Source organism: Sapajus apella, unplaced genomic scaffold (assembly GCF_009761245.1).
Source record: "Sapajus apella isolate SASKATOON/1434 unplaced genomic scaffold, GSC_monkey_1.0 scaffold33, whole genome shotgun sequence".
Lineage (NCBI taxonomy): Eukaryota > Metazoa > Chordata > Mammalia > Primates > Cebidae > Sapajus > Sapajus apella.
This window is the reverse complement of record NW_022436973.1, coordinates 6,418,722-6,440,116: the sequence shown is the minus strand read 5'-3', so window position 1 is coordinate 6,440,116 and position 21,395 is coordinate 6,418,722. Positions and strand designations below refer to the sequence as shown.

General features: G+C 42.2%; 1 protein-coding gene across 5 annotated transcripts in view; it reads right to left on the bottom strand.

Annotated features, from left to right (window-relative positions):
* The window catches only part of SAMHD1 (SAM and HD domain containing deoxynucleoside triphosphate triphosphohydrolase 1), a 69,628-nt gene that overhangs the window by 29,485 nt on the left and 18,748 nt on the right, over nucleotides 1-21,395 (bottom strand). For 4 of the 5 annotated variants that reach the window (XR_004274079.1, XM_032295017.1, XM_032295016.1 and 1 more), the window contains exons 4-9: nucleotides 19,825-19,985; nucleotides 15,421-15,536; nucleotides 14,164-14,234; nucleotides 6,857-7,015; nucleotides 3,843-3,943; nucleotides 3,616-3,724 (exon numbers count right to left, since the gene is read on the bottom strand). Coding sequence is in view for 4 of the 5 variants with exons in the window: in XM_032295017.1 (XP_032150908.1) it covers nucleotides 3,616-3,724; nucleotides 3,843-3,943; nucleotides 6,857-7,015; nucleotides 14,164-14,234; nucleotides 15,421-15,536; nucleotides 19,825-19,985 (717 nt within the window). In the remaining variant the exon portion in view is untranslated. The remainder of the gene's footprint in view (nucleotides 1-3,615; nucleotides 3,725-3,842; nucleotides 3,944-6,856; nucleotides 7,016-14,163; nucleotides 14,235-15,420; nucleotides 15,537-19,824; nucleotides 19,986-21,395) is intronic. The other variant, XM_032295018.1, reaches the window with a different exon arrangement.

Sequence of the window (21,395 nt, the reverse complement as noted above, 5' to 3'; positions counted from 1 at the left end):
TAAAAGACAAGTTCTTTTAGGCTGGTATGAAGTGATCATCCCACCTCAAACTTGCTGGGACAATATGCATCAGCCATTGTGCTCGGCTAACTTTCATTCTCTTTTTTTTTTTTTTTTTTTGAAATAGAGTCTTGCTCTGTTGCCCAGGCTGGAATGCAAGTCTTTCATTGCAAGAACTTTAATTCTTAATAAACTAGGCTGGGCACGGTGGCTCACACATGTAAATCCCAGCACTCTGGGAGGTCGAGGTGGGCAGATCACCTGAGGTCAGGAGTTCAAGACCAGCCTGGACAAAATGGTGAAACCCCGTCTCTACAAAAATACAAAAATTAGCTGGGCATGATGGCAGTTGCCTGTAATCCCAGCTACTCAGGAGGCAGGAGAATTGCTTGAACCCACGAGGCAGAGGTTGTAGTGAACCAAGATCGCACCATTGCACTCCAGCCTGGGCGATACAGCGAGACTCTGTCTCGGAAAAAAAAACAAAAACAAAACAAACTCCTAAAATCTACTATGTGCTCAAACTCTGTGACAGGTTCTGTTTTAGGCCTCTTAAATTATATATTTGAATCTCCCAATAACTCTAGGAAATAGGTATTGTTATTCTTATGTTCTTCATTCTTGACTTTTTTTTTTTTGAGACAGTCTCACTCTGTCACCCAGGTTGGAGTTCAGTGGCACATAATCTTGGCTAACTGCAACCTCCACCTCCCTAGTTCAAGCAACTCTCATACCTCAGCCTCCCAAGTAGCTAGGATTACAGGTGTGTGCCACCATGCCCGGCTAATTTTTGTATTTTCAGTAGAGACAGGGTTTCACCATGTTGGCTGGGATGGACTCAAACTTATAAACTCAATTGATTTGCCTGCCTTGGCCTCACAAAGTACTGGGATTACAGGCATGAGCCACCACACCTAGCCATTCTTGACTTTCTATAGTGTAGTACTATACTACTTTTTGATTACATGGCTGCCATCTAACAGGGACCTAGGGACTTCACTTGTTTAACCACAGCTGACCTTTAGCAACACATGCTTGAAATGTGAGAGTTCAATTATACAGATTTTCTTGTCCTGCCACCACCCCGAGACAGTAAGACCAAGGCCTCCTCTTCCTGAGCCCACTTAATGTGAAGATGATAAGGATGAAGACCTTTAGGATGACCACTTCCACTTAATGAATAGTAAACATACTTTCTCTGCCTTATGATTTTTTCTTTTTTTTTTTTTGAGACAGAGCCTTGCTCTGTTGCCCAGGCTAGAGTGCAGTGGAGCAATCTTGGCTCACTGCAACCTCTGCCTCCGGGGTTCAATTGATTCTCCTACCTCAACCTCCCAAGTAGCTAGGATTATAGGCACGTGCCACTATACCCAACTAATTTTTGTATTTTTGGTGGACACGGAGTTTCACCATGTTCACCAGCCTGATCTCAAACTCCTGACCTCAAGTGATCTGCCAGCCTTGGCCTCCCAAAGTGCTGGGATTACAGGCGTGAGCCACTGTGCCTGCACTTGCCTTATGATTTTCTTAATAACGTTTCTCTAGCTTACTTTATTGTAAGAATACAGTAGACTGGGCATAGTGGTTCACACACATGAGCACTTTGGGAGGCCAAGGAAGGTGAATTGTTTGAGGTCAGGAGTTTGAGACCAGGCTGGGCAACATAGCAAAACTCTGTCTCTACAAAAAAAATAAAAAAATAAAAATAGAAAAATTAGCCCAGTGTAGTGGCATGCACCTGTGGTCCCAGCTACTCAGGAAGCTGAAGTGGGAGATTTGCTTGAGCCCAGAAGGTAGAGGATGCAGTGAGCTGAGATCATGCCACTATACTCCAATGTGTGTGACAGAGTGAGATCCTGTATCAAAAAAAAAAAAAAAAAAATGGTATATGATACATGTACCATTCAAAATGGGCTGGATGCAGTGGCTCACACCTATAATCATAGCACTTTAGGAGGCTGAGGTAGGTGGGGTGGGTTGGTTGAGCCCAGGAGTTTGAGTCCAGTCTGGGAAACATAGTGAAACCCCACCTCTATAAAATAATTGAAAAATTAACTGAGCATATGCCTGTAGTCTGAGCTACTCAGGAGGAAGAGGAGGGAAGGAAGATCAGTTGAGCCCAGGAAGTCAAGGCTACAGTGCACTCTGACAGTGCCACTGTACTCCAGCCTGAGTAATAGAGCAAGATCCTGTCTGGAAAGAAAACAAAAGACAAAATTAAAAAACCATACAAAATGTGTGTAATTTACCATTATCAATAAGGCTTCTGGTCAACAGGAGGGTATTAGTAGTTAAGTTTTTGGGAAAGTTATACGCAGGCCGGGTGGAGTGGCTCATGCCTGTAATCCCAGCAGTGTAGGAGGCCAAAGAGGGTGGATTACTTGAGCTCAGGAGTTTGAGACCAGCCTGGCCACATGGTGAAACCCCATTTCTACTGAAAATACAAATATTATGGCCCGGGCGCAGTGGTTCATGTCTGTAATCCTAGCACTTTGGGAGGCTGAGGTGGGCGGATCATGAGGTTAAGAGATCAAGACCATCCTGGCCAACATGGTGAAATCCCATCTCTACTAAAAATATAAAAATTAGCTGGGCGTGGTGGCATACTCCTGTAGTCTCAACTACTCAGGAGGCTGAGGCAGGAGGATCGCTTGAACCTGGGAGGCAGAGGTTGCAGTGAGCCAAGATCACACCACTGCACTCCAGCCTGACAACAGAGCAAGACATGGTCAACACACACACACACACACACACGCACATACACACACACACAATTAGCTGAGCATCTGTAAACCCAGTTATTCCTGAGGCTGAGGCAGGAGAATCACTTGAACTGAGAGGCGGAGGTAGCAGTGAGCAGAGATCCCGCCACTGCACCACAGCCTGGGTGACAGAGGGAGACTCCGTCTCAAAAAAGAAAAGTTATATACAGATTTTCCACTAGGAGAGGGGACAACACCCCCAAACACCATTTTGCTCAGGTGTCAACTATATAAAATTTTTCAACACTAATATAGTGATTAAAAAGGAGATTCTGAAACCAAACTTTCCGGGTTGAAATTCCAACTCTTATCAGTAGTTAATTATATGCCTTCTCTGTCCTTTAATTTGCTCACCTGTTGAATGGAATAATAGTACCTATCTCACAGGATTTTAAGGATTGAGTTGATCCAACTGAAGCACTTAAAATAATGCCTTACACAAGCCAGGCATGATAGTGTGTACCTGTAGTCCCAGCTACTTGGGAGGCTGAGGAAGGAGGATCACTTGAGCTCAGGAGTTCAAGACTAGCCTGGGCAACACAGTGAGATCCTATCTCAAAAAACAACAACAACAAAAAAAGTAAACAACAGATGATAGTGTACACCTGTAGTTTCAGTTAAAAAAAAAAAAACCCCAAACCAGTGTCTAAATCAAAACTTAATAAATGTCCATTTTAATTTTATTACTTTTTAACAATGCAGTAGAAGTGAAGAGATTAAAGATATTCACAAATCCTAGGAATTAAGTAAAGAGATTGATGATTTACCAATTATTTCATATTGTTAAATGGTTCTTTGCAAATTTCAGACCAGAAACAACACTCTTCTTGCTGTTTCCTCTGACATAGCTTACCTTATCTCTAGTACAAATATGCAACTTGCTTTCTACTTCACAGACACGGGCAAACTTAATAAAACGCTTGTAATCAAAATTATTTTGGATTCCAAGATGATGGCAATCCCTAGAAGGATTCCAAAGCAGAGATATGAAATCTTTCAACATGGAAGCCATACCTTAAATAGTAATACTAAATTTACATAAAGATTTTAGCCAATTTTTCAGAAGTGTTTAGTGCATACCTGGCAAAATAATCCCACTTGTCCACATCAATGCCATTTCTTTTATTAGCCACTATCTCATAAAGGAAGCTTTTCTCTTTAGGACGCCCTTTATATGGCCACTGGAAGGCAAGAAAACCCACTGGAAGTTTTAGGATAGGCACCAAATCTATTTATAAGCAAAGCAAAGCAATTCTATTAATCTGTAAATTATAAACAGATATGAGATAAACTAGAAGGTTCTAATCTTTCCTTCTTCAACTTCTAAACTAGTAAAGAGGGAAAAGAAATGCTAAGGTATATGATACCCTATTGTTACCACATTTTCTTGTGCCACTGAAAAGATCTTAACTCTATTACATTTCCCAAAACCAACAACTATTTTTTTCGTTTGCTTTTGAGACGGAGTTTCGCTCTTGTTACCCAGGCTGGAGTGCAATGGCGTGATCTCGGCTCACCGCAACCTCCGCCTCCTGGGTTCAGGCAATTCTCCTGCCTCAGCCTCCTGAGTAGCTGGGACTACAGGCACGCGCCACCATGCCCAGCTAATTTTTTGTAGTTTTAGTAGAGACGGGGTTTCACCATGTTGACCAGGATGGTCTCGATCTCTTGACCTCGTGATCCACCCGCCTCGGCCTCCCAAAGTGCTGGGATTACAGGCTTGAGCCACTGCGCCCGGCCAACCAACAACTTTTGTATTTTCTTGGTTTATAAGTTTTTTAAAAATATAAAACCTAGGCCAGGTGCTGTGGCTCATGCCTATAATCGTGGCACTTTGGGAGGCCAAGCCAGGTGGATCATGAAGTCAGGGGTTCCAGACCAGCCTGGCCAAGATGGTAAAACCCCGTTTCTACTAAAAATACCAAAATTAGCCAGGTATAGTGGTGGGTGCCTGTAGTCCCAGCTACTTGGGAGGCTGAGGCAGGAAAATCACCTGAACCCAGGAGGTGAAGGTTGCAGTGAGCCAAGATTGTGCCACTGCACTCTAGCCTGGGTGACAGAGCAAGACTTCATCTTAAAAAAATTAAACTTTTAAAATATATACAATCTAATAAACTAATAACGCCTGATTTCATGCATTAAAACAGAACTATCTTTCAAAGTAGCAACACACCTAATCTAAATAATATACATTCTTCAAAGTATTCTTTGAGTTTCACTTTTTTGGAAATAGGACATTTGCTACAAAACCCATCTCTTTATAAGTATACTTGTATATATTTGAGGAAAAAGCCCTAAAAGTCTCAAGGGAAAATTATTTTCCAACTTTATTTTTAATTAAAAAAAAAAAAAAAGATCAAAAAGGAAACAAAATAGATTCTCCATTGAACCAGTTCAACTTTTTTGTAGATCTTCATATATCTAAACATTTCAAATAAGATTTAAAAAAATTCAGAGGCAGGGTCTAGCTCTGTTGCCCAGGCTGGAGTGTAGCTGCACAATCACAGCTCACTGCAGCCTGCCTCAGCCTCCCAAGCTGAAGACTACAGGCATGAGACAGGGTTTCAGTATGTTACCCAGGCTGATCTCAAACTCCTGGGCTCAAGTGATCCTCTCGCCTTGGCCTCCCAAAGTGCTGGGATTACAGGCATGAGCCACTGAGCCTGGACAAATATGTTTATTTTAATGGTTAAATGAAACACACATTTACATTCCAAACAAAGTTACTTTAGGATTCTATATAAAATAATGCAGGCCAGGTATGGTGGCTCACGCCTGTAGTCCTAGCACTTTGGGAGGCCAAAGTGGGAGAATCACTTGAGCCCAGGAGTTCGAGACCAGCTTAGGCAACATAGTGTGACCACATCTCTAAGAAAAGTGTTTTTTAAATGAATAAAATACTGCATATATATTCACTAAAAAAGAACTTATGGCTGGCTGTGGTGGCTCACACCTGTAATCCTAGCACTTTGGGAGGCTGAGGTGGGTGAACTACCTGAGGTCAGGAGTTTGAGACCAGCCTGGCCAACATGGTGAAACCCCGTCTCTACTAAAAATACAAGAATTAGCCGGGCATGATGGCACATGCCTGTAATGCCAGCTACTCGGGAGGCTGAGGCAGGAGAATTACTTAACCCCGGGAGATGGAGGTTGCAGTGAGCCGAGATCATGCCACTGCACTCCAGTTTAGCCGACAGAGTGTAACTCTGTCTCAAAAAAAAAAAAAAAAAGAATTTATGCTGAGCACAGTGGCCCACACCTGTAATTCCAGCATTTTCAGAGGCAGAGGTAGGTGGATCACTTGAGTTCAGGAGTTCAAGATTAGCCTGGTCAACATGACAAAACCCCATCTCTACAAAAAATACAAAAATTAGCTGGGCATGGTAGTGCATGTTTGTGGTCCCAGCTACTCAGGAGTCTGAGGTGGGAGGATCACTTGGGCCTGGGAGGTAGAAGTTGCAGTGAGCTGAGACTGTCCCGCTGTATTCTAGCCCTGGTGACAGAGTGAGACCCTGTCTCAAAAAAAAAAAAAAAAAGAAAAAAAAAAAAATTTTTATATATTTATTTTTTGGGAAGTAACTTCTTTTTTTTTTTTTTTTTTTTTCTTTTTTTGAGACGGAGTTTCGCTCTCGTTACCCAGGCTGGAGTGCAATGGCACGATCTCGGCTCACCGCAGCCTCCGCCTCCTGGGTTCAGGCAATTCTCCTGCCTCAGCCTCCTGAGTAGCTGGGATTACAGGCACGTGCCACCATGCCCAGCTGATGTTTTGTATTTTTAGTAGAGACGGGGTTTCACCATGTTGACCAGGATGGCCTCGATCTCTTGACATTGTGATCCACCCGCCTCGGCCTCCCAAAGTGTTGGGATTACAGGCGTGAGCCACCGCGCACGGCCCGGGAAGTAACTTCTAAATAATTCAGTTGAGAGGTAAAAAAATATATAAGCCTTTTATTGTCGCATTAAACAGTAGAAATATAGAACTCATATTTTGTCATTTAGCCTCTAAAATAGCCAAATGTGTAACTCGGAAGGAATCATGAAAAGGCTAGATGAAAAGCACCAGTCAGTTAAAATTAAGTTGTACATAAACTTACCAAAGAATCTTTTTTGATAGGTGATTCAAGTGGTCCTGCAATTTGTTCCTTGATAAAGCAAATATCTTCTTCAGGGATGAGACCATAGCTTTCCATGACAGCCTTGAGTCCATTAGAATTAATTAGGTGCTCAAACATCTTAACTGAGCCTTGTTCATGCTAGGAAAAGTAAACACAATATGATGTATTATAGGTTCTGGTCCACTGAGGGCCCATCCTCAATTCCAAGTAATTCTGAGATAACGGTCTATTGCATATTAATTCTCTAGTTTCTAACCATAGTTTTAGGAACATTTTTAAAAACCTGTCAGATTTTTCACGATTTTACTAGTCTGCAAACCTTTTACAAATTGTATTATTTCATAAACATATTTAATGCATTTGTGATATAATATAGTACCTAAATGAATATTACAAGATCATGTAGATAGAATTACATTTTAATAAATATCATCATAAAATTGAATTTTATTTTTTCATCAGCCTTTGAACATGTGCAGTTATAAACTGTTAGCACTGCCATCTAGTGGTGAAAAGGAGTAGCTGCAAACTTGCCAGTAAAAACAAAGATCTCAAATTGGCCTTAGCTTGCTTCTCTCTCTCTGCTCACTCATTCACAATCAATGTAAAGGAGCAAAAGAACCCCTGAAGACATCTGCCCTTTCCTAGGACCTACAAAAACTAAGATAAAAAACAAAACCTGAATTGTCCTATATTCATATATATATATATTTTTTTATTTTTTTTTTTTTTTTTTAAGAGATAGGGAATCTCTGTTGCCCTGGCTAGAGTGCAGTGAGGTGATCATGGGCTCACTCCAGCCTTGAACTCCTGGGCTCAAGCAATCCTCCCACTTCATCCCCCCGAGTAGCTGGGACCAGAGGTGCACACCACCCCACCCAGCTAATTTTTAAATTTTTTGTAGAGGCAGGGTCTTGCTTTGTTGCCCAAGTTGGTCCTGAACGCCTAGGCTCAAGTAGTCCTCCTGCCTCAGTCTCCCAAAGTGGTAGGATTATAAGTGCCTCACCCTATAACTATTTCCACCCCCACCCCCACCCCCGCCCCCAGGAAACAATTCTTGCTCCAGAAATTACTCTTAAAAGCGGAATCAGGGTCAGGTATGGTGGCTCACACCTGTAATCCCAGCACTTTGGGAGGCCGAGGTGGGAGGATCTCTTTAGGTCAGGAGTTCAAGTTTGGCCAACATGGCAAAAACCCATCTCTACTAAAAAATACAAAAATTAGCCAGGCATGGTGGCACACACCTATAATCCCAGCTACTTGGGAGGCTGAGGCAGGAGAATCACTTGAACCCAGGAGGCAGAGGCTGCAGTGAGCCAAATTTGCCCCACACTCCAGCCTGGGCAGGCAATAGAGTGAGACTCTGTTTCAAAGAAAATAAAAATAAAAATAAAAACACAAAAACCAAAACAGAATCAGGCTGGGTGCAGTGGCTCATATTTGTAATCCTAGCATTTCAGGAGGCAGAGGTGGGATGACTGCTTAAACCCAGGAGTTTGAGACCAGCCTGGGCAACAAAGCAAGACCCTGTCTCTAGAAAAAAATTTAAAAATTGGCTGGGTATAGTGGCATGCGTCGGTGGTCCCAGCTACTTGGGAGACTAAGGCGGGAGGATTGCTTGAGCCCAGGTGGTTGACACTGCAGTTAGCTGTCTTCATGCCTGCACTCCAGCCTTGGCAACAGAGCAAGATCTTGTCTCTAAAAAAAAAAAAAAAAAATTGAATCAAGATATATATATATATATATACACACACACAAAGGGGAAAAACAGTAACTTTATAGTGGAGAAATTTGACAGACAATGCCTTAACCAGGTAAGCAGAATTAATATCATTGGTATTGGCTCAACTAGATTTTATGTGCCTCCTGAGATGATACACTATCAAGGATGTATCGCTTTTTTTTTTTGGAGACAGAGTCTAGCCCTGTCACCCAGGCTGGAGTGCAGTGGCACGATCTCGGCCCACTGCAACCTCTGCCTCCCAGGTTCAAGCAATTCTCCTTCGTCAGCCTCCCAAGTAGGTGCATGCCACCACGCCCAAATAATTTTTTTTTTGAGATGAAGTTTCACTCTTGTCCCCCAGGCTGGAGTGAAATGGTGTGATCTCAGCTCATTGCAACCTCCACCTCTGAGGTTCTGGCGATTCTTCTGCCTCGGCCTCCCGAGTAGATAGGAATATAGGTGTCCACCACCACATCCACCTAATTTTTTTTTTTTTTTTTTGAGATGGAGTCTTGCTCTGTTGCCAGGCTGGAGGGCAGTGGTGCCATCTTGGCTCACTGCAACCTCTGCCTCCTGGGTTCAAGCGATTCTTCCGCCTCAGCCTCCCAAGTAGTTGGGACCACAGGTGCGTGCCACCACACCCGGCTGATTTTTGTATTTTTAGTAGAGGTGGGCTTTCACTATGTTGGCCAGGATGGTCTCCGTCTCTTGACCTCGTGATCCCCCTGCCTTGGCCTCCCAAAGTGCTGGGATTACAGGGGTGAGCCACCACACCCGGCCCCACCTAATTTTTATATTTTTAGTACAGACAGGGTTTTGCCATGTTGGCTGGGCTGGTCTCAAACTCCTGACCTCAGGTGATCCACCCACCTCTTCCTCCCAAAGTGCTGGGGTTACAGTGTGAGCCACCACACCCGGCCTGGACACATCACTTTTGTGGCATTCTACCAAAAATGCACAGCTTGAATCCATGAGGAAACATTACACTGAAACTCAAATTGAGGAACATTCCATAAAATAGCTCACTTGCTCTTTCATAAAATGACAAAGTCACCAAAGATAAAGACTGAAGAATTGTTCCCGATCAAAAGAAACTAGAAAAATGGCAAGTAAATGCAATGTATAATTCTGGACCAGGGAAAAAAGTATTTTCCCCCTTTTTCTATATGGACAATTGGTAAAATTTGAAAGCCTGAATCAGATAAGAGCACTGCATCAACATTCACTGATTTTTATAATTATACTATGGTTATATAAGAAAATTTTTTTAGGAAATACCCACTGAAGTATTTAGAAATAAAGTATTTCAACAATTTAAGTTTATTTATTTATTTATTTATTTATTAAGACGGAGTCTTGCTCTGTCGCCACGCGGGAGTACAGTGGTGAGTTGCCCGCCCACTGCAACTTCCGTTTTCCGGTTTCAGGCAATTCTCCTGCCTCAGCCTCCCAAGTAGCTGGGACTACAGGGCTGTGGCACCATGCCCGGCTGTTTTTTGTATTTTCAGTTGAGATGGGGTTTCACTGTATTAGCCAAGATGGCCTTAATCTACTGACCTCATGATTCACCTGCCTCAGCCTCCCGAAGTGAACCGGGGGGTGATTACAAAGAGGAGGTGATCACAAAAGTTGTCAGGAATGTTCACTGGGTTACAGAAATAACGTTAGTTAGTGATTGGCCACACATTGTTGAACTACGGGGTGTACGGCATTTGATGGTTACCTGGCATCCCACATAGCAGCTGGCTTCAAGAGGTAATAATTATTTAGCTCAAGGGAAAGTGACATGATTGCTGTTCTATTTCAATGCCTCTCTGGGCCTGATAATGTAAAGGCGCTCATATTTCTGATAAAAATTTCTTTTTTTCTTTCCCAAGTAACAAGTGTGAAAACAGAACAGAATGCATAATGATTCATCACATATGAGAAGTTAATAAATGTTGGAGTTGGTATTATAGTCAGTCAGGATAGGATGAACTATTTAAAAATCTGATTTCTCCCACATACATACACAAAAATAAATTGTACATGAGCTACAGATTTAAATGTAAAAGGCAAAATACTTAAAGGAAAAGACTTGGTAATGATTAAGTAGATCCTATTAGATCAACTGCAGGAGAAAATAGGTATAAGCTCTGGACAACTCCCTGAAGGTCCTGGAGAACAACCAAAACCAAGCAGATGATAGACATCAATGCTTAGAAGGGAGAGGTATTGAGCGACATTCCAGTTTTATGGTTTTTAGCCTGAGGGCAGGCCCAGGATAGAAAAACTGGTGAGAAAGCATCCATTTTACTGGCTTGATGAACCAGAGTACTTCATCAAAATTTAAAATGTCTGTTTTTCAAAAGGCACCATTGAAAATGAATTGGCAAGCCAGAAACTGGGGAAAAATATTCACGATACATTTACCTAACAATATATATATAAGGAATTCCTGGCCTGGCATGATGGCTCACACCTGTAATTCCAGCACTTCGGGGGGCTGAGGAGGGTGGATCATGAACGAGGTCAGGGGTTCAAGACCAGCCTGGCCAACATAGTGAAACCCCATCTCTACCAAAAATAGAAAAAATTATCTGGGCTTGGTGGCAGATGCCTGTAATCCGATCTACTTGGGAGGCTGAGGCAGAAGGATCACTTGAACCCAGGAGGCGGAGGTTGCAGTAAGCCGAGATCACACCACTGCACTCCAGCCTGGGTTACAGTGCAAGACTCTGAGTCAAAAAAAAAAAAAAAAAAAAAAAAAAAAAATTCCTACAAATCAATAATCAAAGAACAAGCAATCAAACTTTTTAAATGAGTAAAATGTTGAGAGTTCTTCGCAGAAGAAGACATATCAATAACAAAGTAGAGGCCGAACGTGGTGGCTCACACTTATAATCCCAGCAGTTTGGGAGGCCGAGGCAGGCAGATCAACTGAGGTCAGGAGTTCAAGACCGGCCTGACCAACATGGAGAAACCCTGTCTCTACTAAAAATACAAAAATTAGCCGGGCGTGGTGGCACATGCCTGTAATCCCAGCTACTCGGGAAGCTGAGGCAGGAAAATCGCTTGAACCCGGGAGGTGGAGGTTGCAGTGAGCTGGGATCGCGCCATTGCACTCTAGCCTGGGCAACGAGAGCGAAACTCCATCTCAAAGAAAATAATGATAATAGGCCGGGCGCGGTGGCTCAAGCCTGTAATCCCAGCACTGTGGGAGGCCGAGGCGGGTGGATCACGAGGTCAAGAGATCGAGACCATCCTGGTCAACATGGTGAAACCCTGTCTTTACTAAAAATACAAAAACATTAGCTGGGCATGGTGGCGCGTGCCTGTAATCCCAGCTACTGAGGAGGTTGAGGCAGGAGAATTGCCTGAACCCAGGAGGTGGAGGTTGCGGTGAGCTGAGATCGAGCCATTGCACTCCAGCCTGGGTAACAAGAGTAAAACTCCGTCTCAAAAAAAAAAGAAAATAATGATAATAATAGTAACAAAATAAAAAGTACAGGAAATGGAATTCAATATACATTAGAAAATCAAACCACAAAATATCATTTGACACTCATTAGAAGGGCTAATCTGAAAGACCAAATGTTGTTGAGGCTGTAAAACAACTGGAACTCCAATATGTTGCTGATGGGAGTGTAAAATGGTACTACCACATTGGAAAACTCTGGTAGTTTCTTATAGAATTAAACACATATCTACCATATGACCCAGCAATTCTAACTCCTAGGTATTTACCTAAGCAAAATGAAAATGTATTTCTTTATCTATTTTTATTTTTATAAAATAGATAATGTATTTCTGCTGAATGTATTTGATTAAAAAAATTAACTTTCCACACTACAAAAACATAGAAAGTGTATTTCTACAAAATCTTGTACAATAATGTGCATAACAACCTTATTCATAACAGCCAAAACCTAAAAACAATGCAAATTCCAACAAAAGGAGAAAGGGTAAACAAATTGTGACTTATTCACACAATGTCACACTACCTAGGTGATAAAAAAGGGATCAACTACTGAGGCACATAACATGAACATACCTTAAAGCCATTATGTTGAGTAAATAAGGCAAGAAGTAAAATAGGGCCTCCTGTACAATACTGCTTAATCAAGTCTAAGAACAACAAAATTCGTTTATATTTGTAAAAATCAGAAGGTGACAATGGAGTGAGGGGGAGTGGGAACTGACTGAAAAACAGCACATGGGAATTTTTCGGGAAGATGAAAATGTGCTATATACTGACTAGGTAATAGTCATATGGATGTATACACTTGTCAAAACTCACTGAACTTAAGATATGGACAACTTATTGTATGTGAACTATACCTCAAAAAATGAGAGAGAAAGAGAAAAAAATTTGACATGTAAGTAGTTTTCAATATATATTAATATCCTTTATTTTTTTTTTTTTTTTTTAGACGGGGTTTTTCTCTTTTTTCCCCGGCTGGAGTGCCATGGCGCGATCTCGGCTCACCGCAACCTCGCCTCCTGGGTTCAGGCAATTCTCCTGCCTCAGCCTCCTGAGTAGCTGGGATTACAGGCACGCACCACCATGCCCAGCTAATTTTTTGTATTTTTAGTAGAGACGGGGTTTCACCATGTTGACCAGGATGGTCTCGATCTCTTGACCTCGTGATCCACCCGCCTCGGCCTCCCACAGTGCTGGGATTACAGGCTTGAGCCACCGCGCCCGGCTTAATATCCTTTTCTACTCCCGTTCCAGAAATGCAGTGTAGTTAAAAACTGGGGGGCCAAACCTAATTTTACTTCTCAAAAATTGATTCAAAAATATGGGACAACCACCTGCAAATGCCTAATTATAAAATGGTTCATTTAATATACATGACTTAGCTGGTAACAGTTAGTTCATGGTCACATCAAATGTGTCAAAATTGGAGTTGGCCTTTTATTTCTTTATTATACAATATACAATGGAGTAGAAGGAGCATTAAACTGGCAACTGGCCTTCTATTACTGATTCCAGTATTTAACAGCTTTGTGATTTTTGATGCATCAATATACTTCCAAGAGTTTCAAGTTCCTTTATTTGTAAAAAGGGAGATAGGCCGGGCGCGGTGGCTCACATCTGTAATTCCAGCACGTTGGGAGGCTAAGGCGGGCAGATCATGAAGTCAAGAGATCGAGACCATCTTGGCCAACATGGTAAAACACCGTCTCTACTAAAAATACAAAAATTAGCTAGGTGTGGTGGCACGCACCTGTAGTCCCAGCTACTCGGGAGACTGAGACAGGAGAATCACTTGAACCGGGAGGCAGAGGTTTCAGTGAGCCGAGATTACACTACTGCACTCCAACTTGGTGAGAGAGCAAGACTCCATCTCAAGAAAAAAAAAAAGGAGATAATGATAACTTCCTTACAGACTACTGTGAGGATCAAACAAAAACGTGTGTGTGTGTGTGTGTGTGTGTGTGAATGAATTAAAGCACCCTGGACACCGTAATGGGAAAGTATTCTCTAACACAGTAGTAGAAACAAGCAGATAAATTAACTAAATAACCTGCTTAAATAGTCTTTCTTTTATTAACTATTGAATGTATGAATACGTACTGTCCATTTCACTTCCGGGCGAGCAAGTGGAATAAATCGTCCATCAAACATGTGAGAAAATGGCCCATGACCTTAAAAACAAAAGCAGCCTTAGAATAAGAAGAACATCTGTAAATCGACAAAAACTGATTTTTTTTTTTTTTGAGACAGTTTCACTCTTGTTGCCCAGGCTGGAGTGCAATGGTGCGATCTTGGGTTACCACAACCTCTGCTTCCCGGGTTCAAGCAATTCTCCTGCCTCAGTCTCCCAAGTAGCTGGGATTACAGGCATGTACCACAATATCTGGTTAATTTTCTGTTTTAAGTAGAGATAGGGTTTTACCATGTTGGTCAGGCTGGTCTTGAACTCCTGACTTCAGGGGATCCGCCCGCCTTGGCCTCCCAAAATGCTGGGATTATAGGCATGAGCCACTGCACCCAGCCAAAAACTAAATTCTTTAATCTTTTTAGTTTAACTTGAATAGCAACAGAAATTAATAATCTAAAAATACAATCACAAAAAGGGATAAATCCTTCCTTCCTATTTCTAAAACAAGAGAACAGGAAGCCTTAAACTCCTGTCCTCAAGTCATCCTGCCTCAGCCACCTGAATAGCTGGGACTAGAGGCATGCACCACCATGCAGGGCTTGATAAATGGATAATTTTGTATAACTAAAAAGAATGTTAATGCCAAAAACTTATTTGAAATCTTTGGATTGAAAATATTTGGATTAGCCGGGCACAGTGGCTCAAGCCTGTAATCCCAGCACTTTGGGAGGCCGAGGCAGGTGGATCACTTGAAGTTAGGAGTTCGAGACCAGCCTGGCCAACATGTTAAAAACCCTGTCTCTACTAAAAAAACAAAAATTAGGGCATGATGGCGGCTGCCTGTAATCCCAGCTACTCAGGAGGCTGAGGCACGAGAATCTTTTGAACCCAGCAGGCAGAGGTTGCAGTGAGCTGAGAATGAGCCACTGCATTCCAGCCTGGGCAACAGAGCGAGGCAAGACTGTCTCAAAAAAGAAAAAAAAAAAAAAACTTGTAGCAAAGACGTTTAACATGAGAAATTCACTGAAAGATGCCAAGAAAATAAAATAGCAATGTTTTCTACTTATGAATCGTTCTAGGAAGAAGCAACAGTACATTTATACTAATGTCAACTGATGAATTAAAATACAATTTCCATATTCTCTTGGCTGATCTGCTTTTTTAAGGTGAAAGAGAGGTAACATATGTTATGATTTTACATAACAACTTTGGCTTTTTGTACAGCTTACCAAGATCATGACAAAGCCCAGCAATCTGAACACAGAGCATATCTCGTTCACTTATCTGCAGCTCTGGTTGTTTTTCACACAGTGCTCGAACTAGACATCCTGCCAAATACCCCACCCTGCAGAGCAAAAACACAAAAAGTCACTCTTCCGTTTAAAAGAGGAGTGTTATTTCTGGTCCTCAAGAACTTTAGTATGTTTCCTCAAACATTCTAACATATACAGGGCAACTTTACAGAACAGTCTATTTCAGAACTAGGCAGGAACACACACACACAGAACCCCAAAAGCAGGACCTCTGGCTCAATATCACCAATCGTTAGAGGAATGCAAATTGAAACCACAGTGAGATACCACTTCACACCCCTTAGGATAGATACTATTAAAAAAGAAAACTAGAAAATAGCAAAAATATCAAGTGTTGGCCATGATGTGGAGAAACTGGAACGCTGTGCACTGTTAGTGGGAATGTATTATGGTATAGCTCCCACGGGAAACAGTATGGGTGCTCCACAAAAATAAAAAATGGAATTACCACAGTGATTTAGCAATTTCACTTCTGGGTATATACCCATAATAACTGAAAGTAGGGTCTTGAAAAGATTGGCTGGGCTCAGTAGCTCACACCTGTAATCCCAGCACTTGGAGAGGCCTAGGCAGGCAGATCACTTGAGGTCAGGAGTTTTGAAACCAGCCTGGCCAACATGTTGAAACCCCGTCTCTACTAAAAACTACAAAAATTAGCTGGGCGTGCTGGCGGGCACCTGTAATCCCAGCTACTTGGGAGGCTGAGGCAGAAGAATTGCTTGAACCCAGGAGGCAGAGGTTGCAGTGAGCTGAGATGGTGCCACTGCAATCCAGCCTGGGCAACAGAGGAAGACTCTGTCTCAAAAAAAAAAAAAAAAAAAAAAAAAAAAAAAAGAAGAAAAGAAAGGAAAAGATATTTGCACAGACATGTTCATAGCAGCACTACTCAAAATAGCCAAGAGCTGAAAGCAGCAGGTATTCATCCACAAATGAATGTTTAAAAAAAATGCGGTATGCACAAACGATAAAATATTATTCAGCCTTAAAAAGTAAGAAAATACTGACACATGCTGCAACATGGATGAACCTTGAGGAAATTATGCTAAGTGAAATAAGCCAGTGACAAAAAGACAAATATTGTATGATTTCACTAAGATGAGATACCTAGAGTAGTCAAATTCATAAACAGAAAGTAGAATGGTAGTTACTAGGGAGCGGCAGGGAGGGGGATGTGAAGAGTGAAGAGTTGTTGTTTAATACATATACACAGTTTAGGGTTTGGTTTTTTTTTGAGACGGAGTCTTGCTGTGTTGCCCAGGCTGGAGTCAAGTGGCCTAATCTCAGCTTACTGCAACCTCAGGACTAGGTGAAATTATAGGCGCATGACGCCATGCCCGGGTGTTTCTTAATTTTTAGTAGAGGCGAGGTTTCACCATGTTGCCCAGGCTGACCTTGAACTCCTGACCTTAGGTTATCCACTGGCCTTGGCCTCCCAAAGCGCTGGAATTACAGGTGTGAGCCACCACACCTGGCAAATTTCAGTTTTGTAGGATGAAGAGTTTTGGCAATCGATTTGTTGCATAATGTGAATGCATTTAACCTTACTAAACTGTACACTTAAAAACAGTTAAGACCGTATATTTTCAACTCTGTGTATTTTTTTTTTTTTTTTTAAGCCAGAGTCTTACTCTGTCACCCAGGCTGGAGTGCAATGGTGTGGTCTCAGCTCACTGCAACCTCTACCTCCCAGGTTCAAGCAATTCTCCTGCTTCAGTCTCCCAAGTAGCTGGGACTACAGGCACATGCCACCACACCCAGCTAATTTTTGTATTTTTAGTAGAGACAGGGCTTCACTATGTTGGCCAGGTTGGTCCCAAACTCCTGACCTCGTGATCTGCCGGTTTCGGCCTCCCAAAGTGTTAGGATTATAGGCATGAGCCACTGCGCCCAGCCTTATTCTGTGTATTTTACCACAATTTTTTTTTTAAAGTAGGAATATCTGGCTTCGTAATGTTTACAACATAGATTGGAAATGAAGTGCTTAAATGCAATTTCAGCACTTCCATCTGAGTCATTCCTAAATAAATACAATATCATTCTTTTCCCCTGAACTCTGACAATTGCTGTCTTTTTGTGGTTTGGTAGGACTCAGTAAGTATTGGATAAATGGCTGGGCGCGGTGGCTCAAGCCTGTAATCCCAGCACTTTGGGAGGCCGAGGCGGGTGGATCACAAGGTCAAGAGATCAAGACCATCCTGGTCAACATGGTGAAACCCCGTCTCTACTAAAAATACAAAAAATTAGCTGGGCATGGTGGTGCGTGCCTGTAATCCCAGCTACTCAGGAGGCTGAGGCAGGAGAATTGCCTGAACCCAGGAGGCTGAGGTTGCGGTGAGCCGAGATCGCGCCATTGCACTCCAGCCTGGGAAAAAAGAGTAAAACCCCGTCTCAAAAAAAAAAAAAAAAAAAGTATTGGATAAATATTTGTTGATGAATGAACATTTGAGTACAGACACATGTTTTAGCTAACTAAAAATGCTTCCACACAAAAAAACAAAGTAATACACTGTGAGTACTTCATGAAAATCTGGAAGACTGTTCTTCCCTGTCCACTTCCTCCTGGCTCTATACTGAATAGTGGAAAAGCAGACCCAAGTCTCAGCTTATAGAAACACCACCTTTTCTAAAATTATGAATGCTTTTTTAACTTATGCATTTCCTGATAGGTAACAGAATGATCTGATTCGAAAAAGCAATTAAGTACCAGGGTACACAGAGAATACAGAAAATTAAATAATCAAATATATATAATTAGTCATATCAGTAACCAACTCTATCTATTAGCTTTTTTTTTTTTTGAGACGGAGTCTCACTCTGTTGCCCAGGTTGGAGTGCGATGGTGCTATCACAGTTCACTGCAACCTCCGCCTCCCTGGTTCAAGCCATTCTCTTGCCTCAGCCTCCCGAGCAGCTGGGATTGCAGGCATGCACCACTATGCCTGGCTAATTTTTGTATTTTTAGTAGAGACGGGTATTTTACCACGTTGGTTAGGCTGATCTTGAACTCATGACCTCAAGTGATCCACCTGCCTGTCCTCCCAAAGTGCTGGGATTGGCCGGGCGTGGTGGCTTACACCTATAATCTCAGCACTTTGGGAGGCCGAGGTGGGTGGATCCTGAGGTCAAGAGATAGAGATCATCCTGGCCAACATGGTGAAACCCTGTCTCTACTAAAAATACAAAAATTAGCCAGGCGTGGTGGTGGGTGCCTGTAATCCCAGCTACTAGGGAGGCTGAGGCAGGAAAATCCCATGAACCTGGGAGGTGGAGGTTGCAGTGAGTCGAGATTGTGCCACTGCACTCAAGCCTGAGTGACAGAGTGAGACTCTGTCTCAAAAAAAAAAAAAAAAAAAAAAAAAAAAGGTGTTGAGATTATAGGCATGAGCCACTGCACCAAGCCCCTATTAGCTTTTAATTAACATTTAAACACAAATCCAACTGACTTGTCTATAGATACTTTCATTATTTTTCTAGGAAAGATCTGAGGTGCTTGATAAGAATACATAAAATAATTAAAATGCAACAAGGTAAATAAAAAGCCCCAATTTTCTCACCAATGAAATCTGGACATTACCATCATTTTGTCAAACTATTCTTTAAAAGATTAACACAGGGCTGGGCGCAGTGGCTCATCCCTGTAATTACAACACCTCAGGAGGCCAAGGCAGGTGGATCACCTGAAGTCAGGAGTTAGAGACCAGCCTGGCCAACATGGTGAAACCCCATTTCTACTAAAAATACAGAAACCAACAGGGTGTGGTGGTAGGCGCCTGTAACCCCAGCTACTCGGGAGGCTGAGGCAGGAGAATCGCTTGGACCTGGTAGGAGGAGGCTGTAGTGAGCCAAGATAGTGCCACTGCACTCCAGCCTGTGTGACAAAGCGAGACTTCATCTCAAAAAAAAAAAAAAAAAAAAAATTTTGACAGCTATTTCCTTTTTTTTCTTTTTCTTTTCTTTTTTTTTTTTTGAGATAGAGTTTTGCTCTTGTTGCCCAGGCTGGAATGCAATGGTGAGATCTCAGCTCACTACAACCTCTGCTTCCTGGGTTCAAGTGATCCTCCTGCCTCAGCTTCTCAAGTAACTGGGATTACAGGCATGCACCACCATGCCTGGCTGATTTTATATTTTTAGTAGAGACGGGGTTTCACCATACTGGCCAGGCTGGTCTTGAACTCCTGACCTCAGGTGATCCTCTCACCTTGGCTTCCCAAAGTGCTGGGATTATAGGCGTGAGCCACCATGCCTCGCCTGAGACAACCATCTCATGAGACAAGGAAAATACTTAAAAACTGCAAGTTCCCCACCCCATTCCCTTCTTACCCTAGACTATGCTCAAATCGATTGTGTGAAGCTCCTGGAAAAACATAATAACCGCCTCCCAGCTGTTTGATATATCGAAGACGTTGAAATTGAGGCGTATCAATGATTCGGACGAGGAGAGGGTGGAGCTCAATGTGGCCATGAATAGGATCATTAATTACCTAGAAAAGTATGTTTAATTAACATGAGTAACAACGTAAGTCCACCTGAAGTTTTTGTGCAGCCATTCCTAACTATAGTGCAAAGTCAAAGCTATTTAATTTTTTTTTTTTTTTTTTTTATGGATTCTACACAAGGGGAGAAAAAAAAAAAAAAAAAAGATAAAAAAATACTAAGTGAAATGACGAGATATTAACATCATTACCTTATTTGCATATCACTACCAGACAGATCAAGTATATTGGATCTGAGTATATTTTACTTCTTCTTAATGAATTCTAATAACAGAAAAATAAGGATTTCAATCTTTTCATTATGTATATGACTTAATTAGTCTTAATAAGTTTGTCTTATATTCAACTTAAACATACATATTCATTTCTATTTAAACACATTCATTCACATCATGTAAGCCATATCACTATAGGCAGTATGTCTAAACTTTTTTTTTTGAGACGGAATCTCACTCTGTCCTGCCCATGCTGGAGTGCAATGACACGATCTTGGCTCACTGCAACCTCAGCCACCCAGGTTCAAGCTATTCTTCTGCCTCAGCCTCCTGAGTAGCTGGGACTACAGGCATGTGCCACCACGCCCAGCTAATTTTTGTATTTTCAGTAGAGACAGGGTTTTACCATGTTGGCCAGGCTGATCTCAAACTCCTGACCTCAAGTGATCCACTCACTTCAGCCTCCCAAAATGCTGGGATTACAGGCATAAGCCATCTTGCCCAGCCTAATTTTTGTATTTTCAGTAGAGACAGGCTTTTACCATGTTGGCCAGGCTGGTCTCAAACTCCTGACCTCAAGTGATCCACCCACTTCAGCCTCCCAAAATGCTGGGATTACAGGCATGAGCCATCTCGCCCAGCCTAATTTTTTTTTTCTAAATATAACTATACAGTACTCATCATTAAAACAGGAAGGAAAGAAGGAAGGGAGGCAAAGAAAGAAAGATGGAAATTACTCTACCATATAGATAAGAAATCATACAGGTACAAGTGCAGTGGCTCACCTCTATAATCCCAACACTGAGGAGGCCAAGAGTTTGAGACCAGCCAAGGCAACATAGTGAGACCCCATCTCTTAAAAAAAAAAAAGAAAGGCCGGGCGCGGTGGCTCAAGCCTGTAATCCCAGCACTTTGGGAGGCCGAGGTGGGTGGATCACGAGGTCAAGAGATCGAGACCATCCTGGTCAACATGGTGAAACCCCGTCTCTACTAAAATTATAAAAAAATTAGCTGGGCATGGTGGCGTGTGCCTGTAATCCCAGCTACTCAGGAGGCTGAGGCAGGAGAATTGCCTGAACCCAGGAGGCGGAGGTTGCGGTGAGCCGAGATCGCGCCATTGCACTCCAGCCTGGGTAACAAGAGCGAAACTCCATCTCAAAAAAAAAAAAAAAAAAAAAAAAAA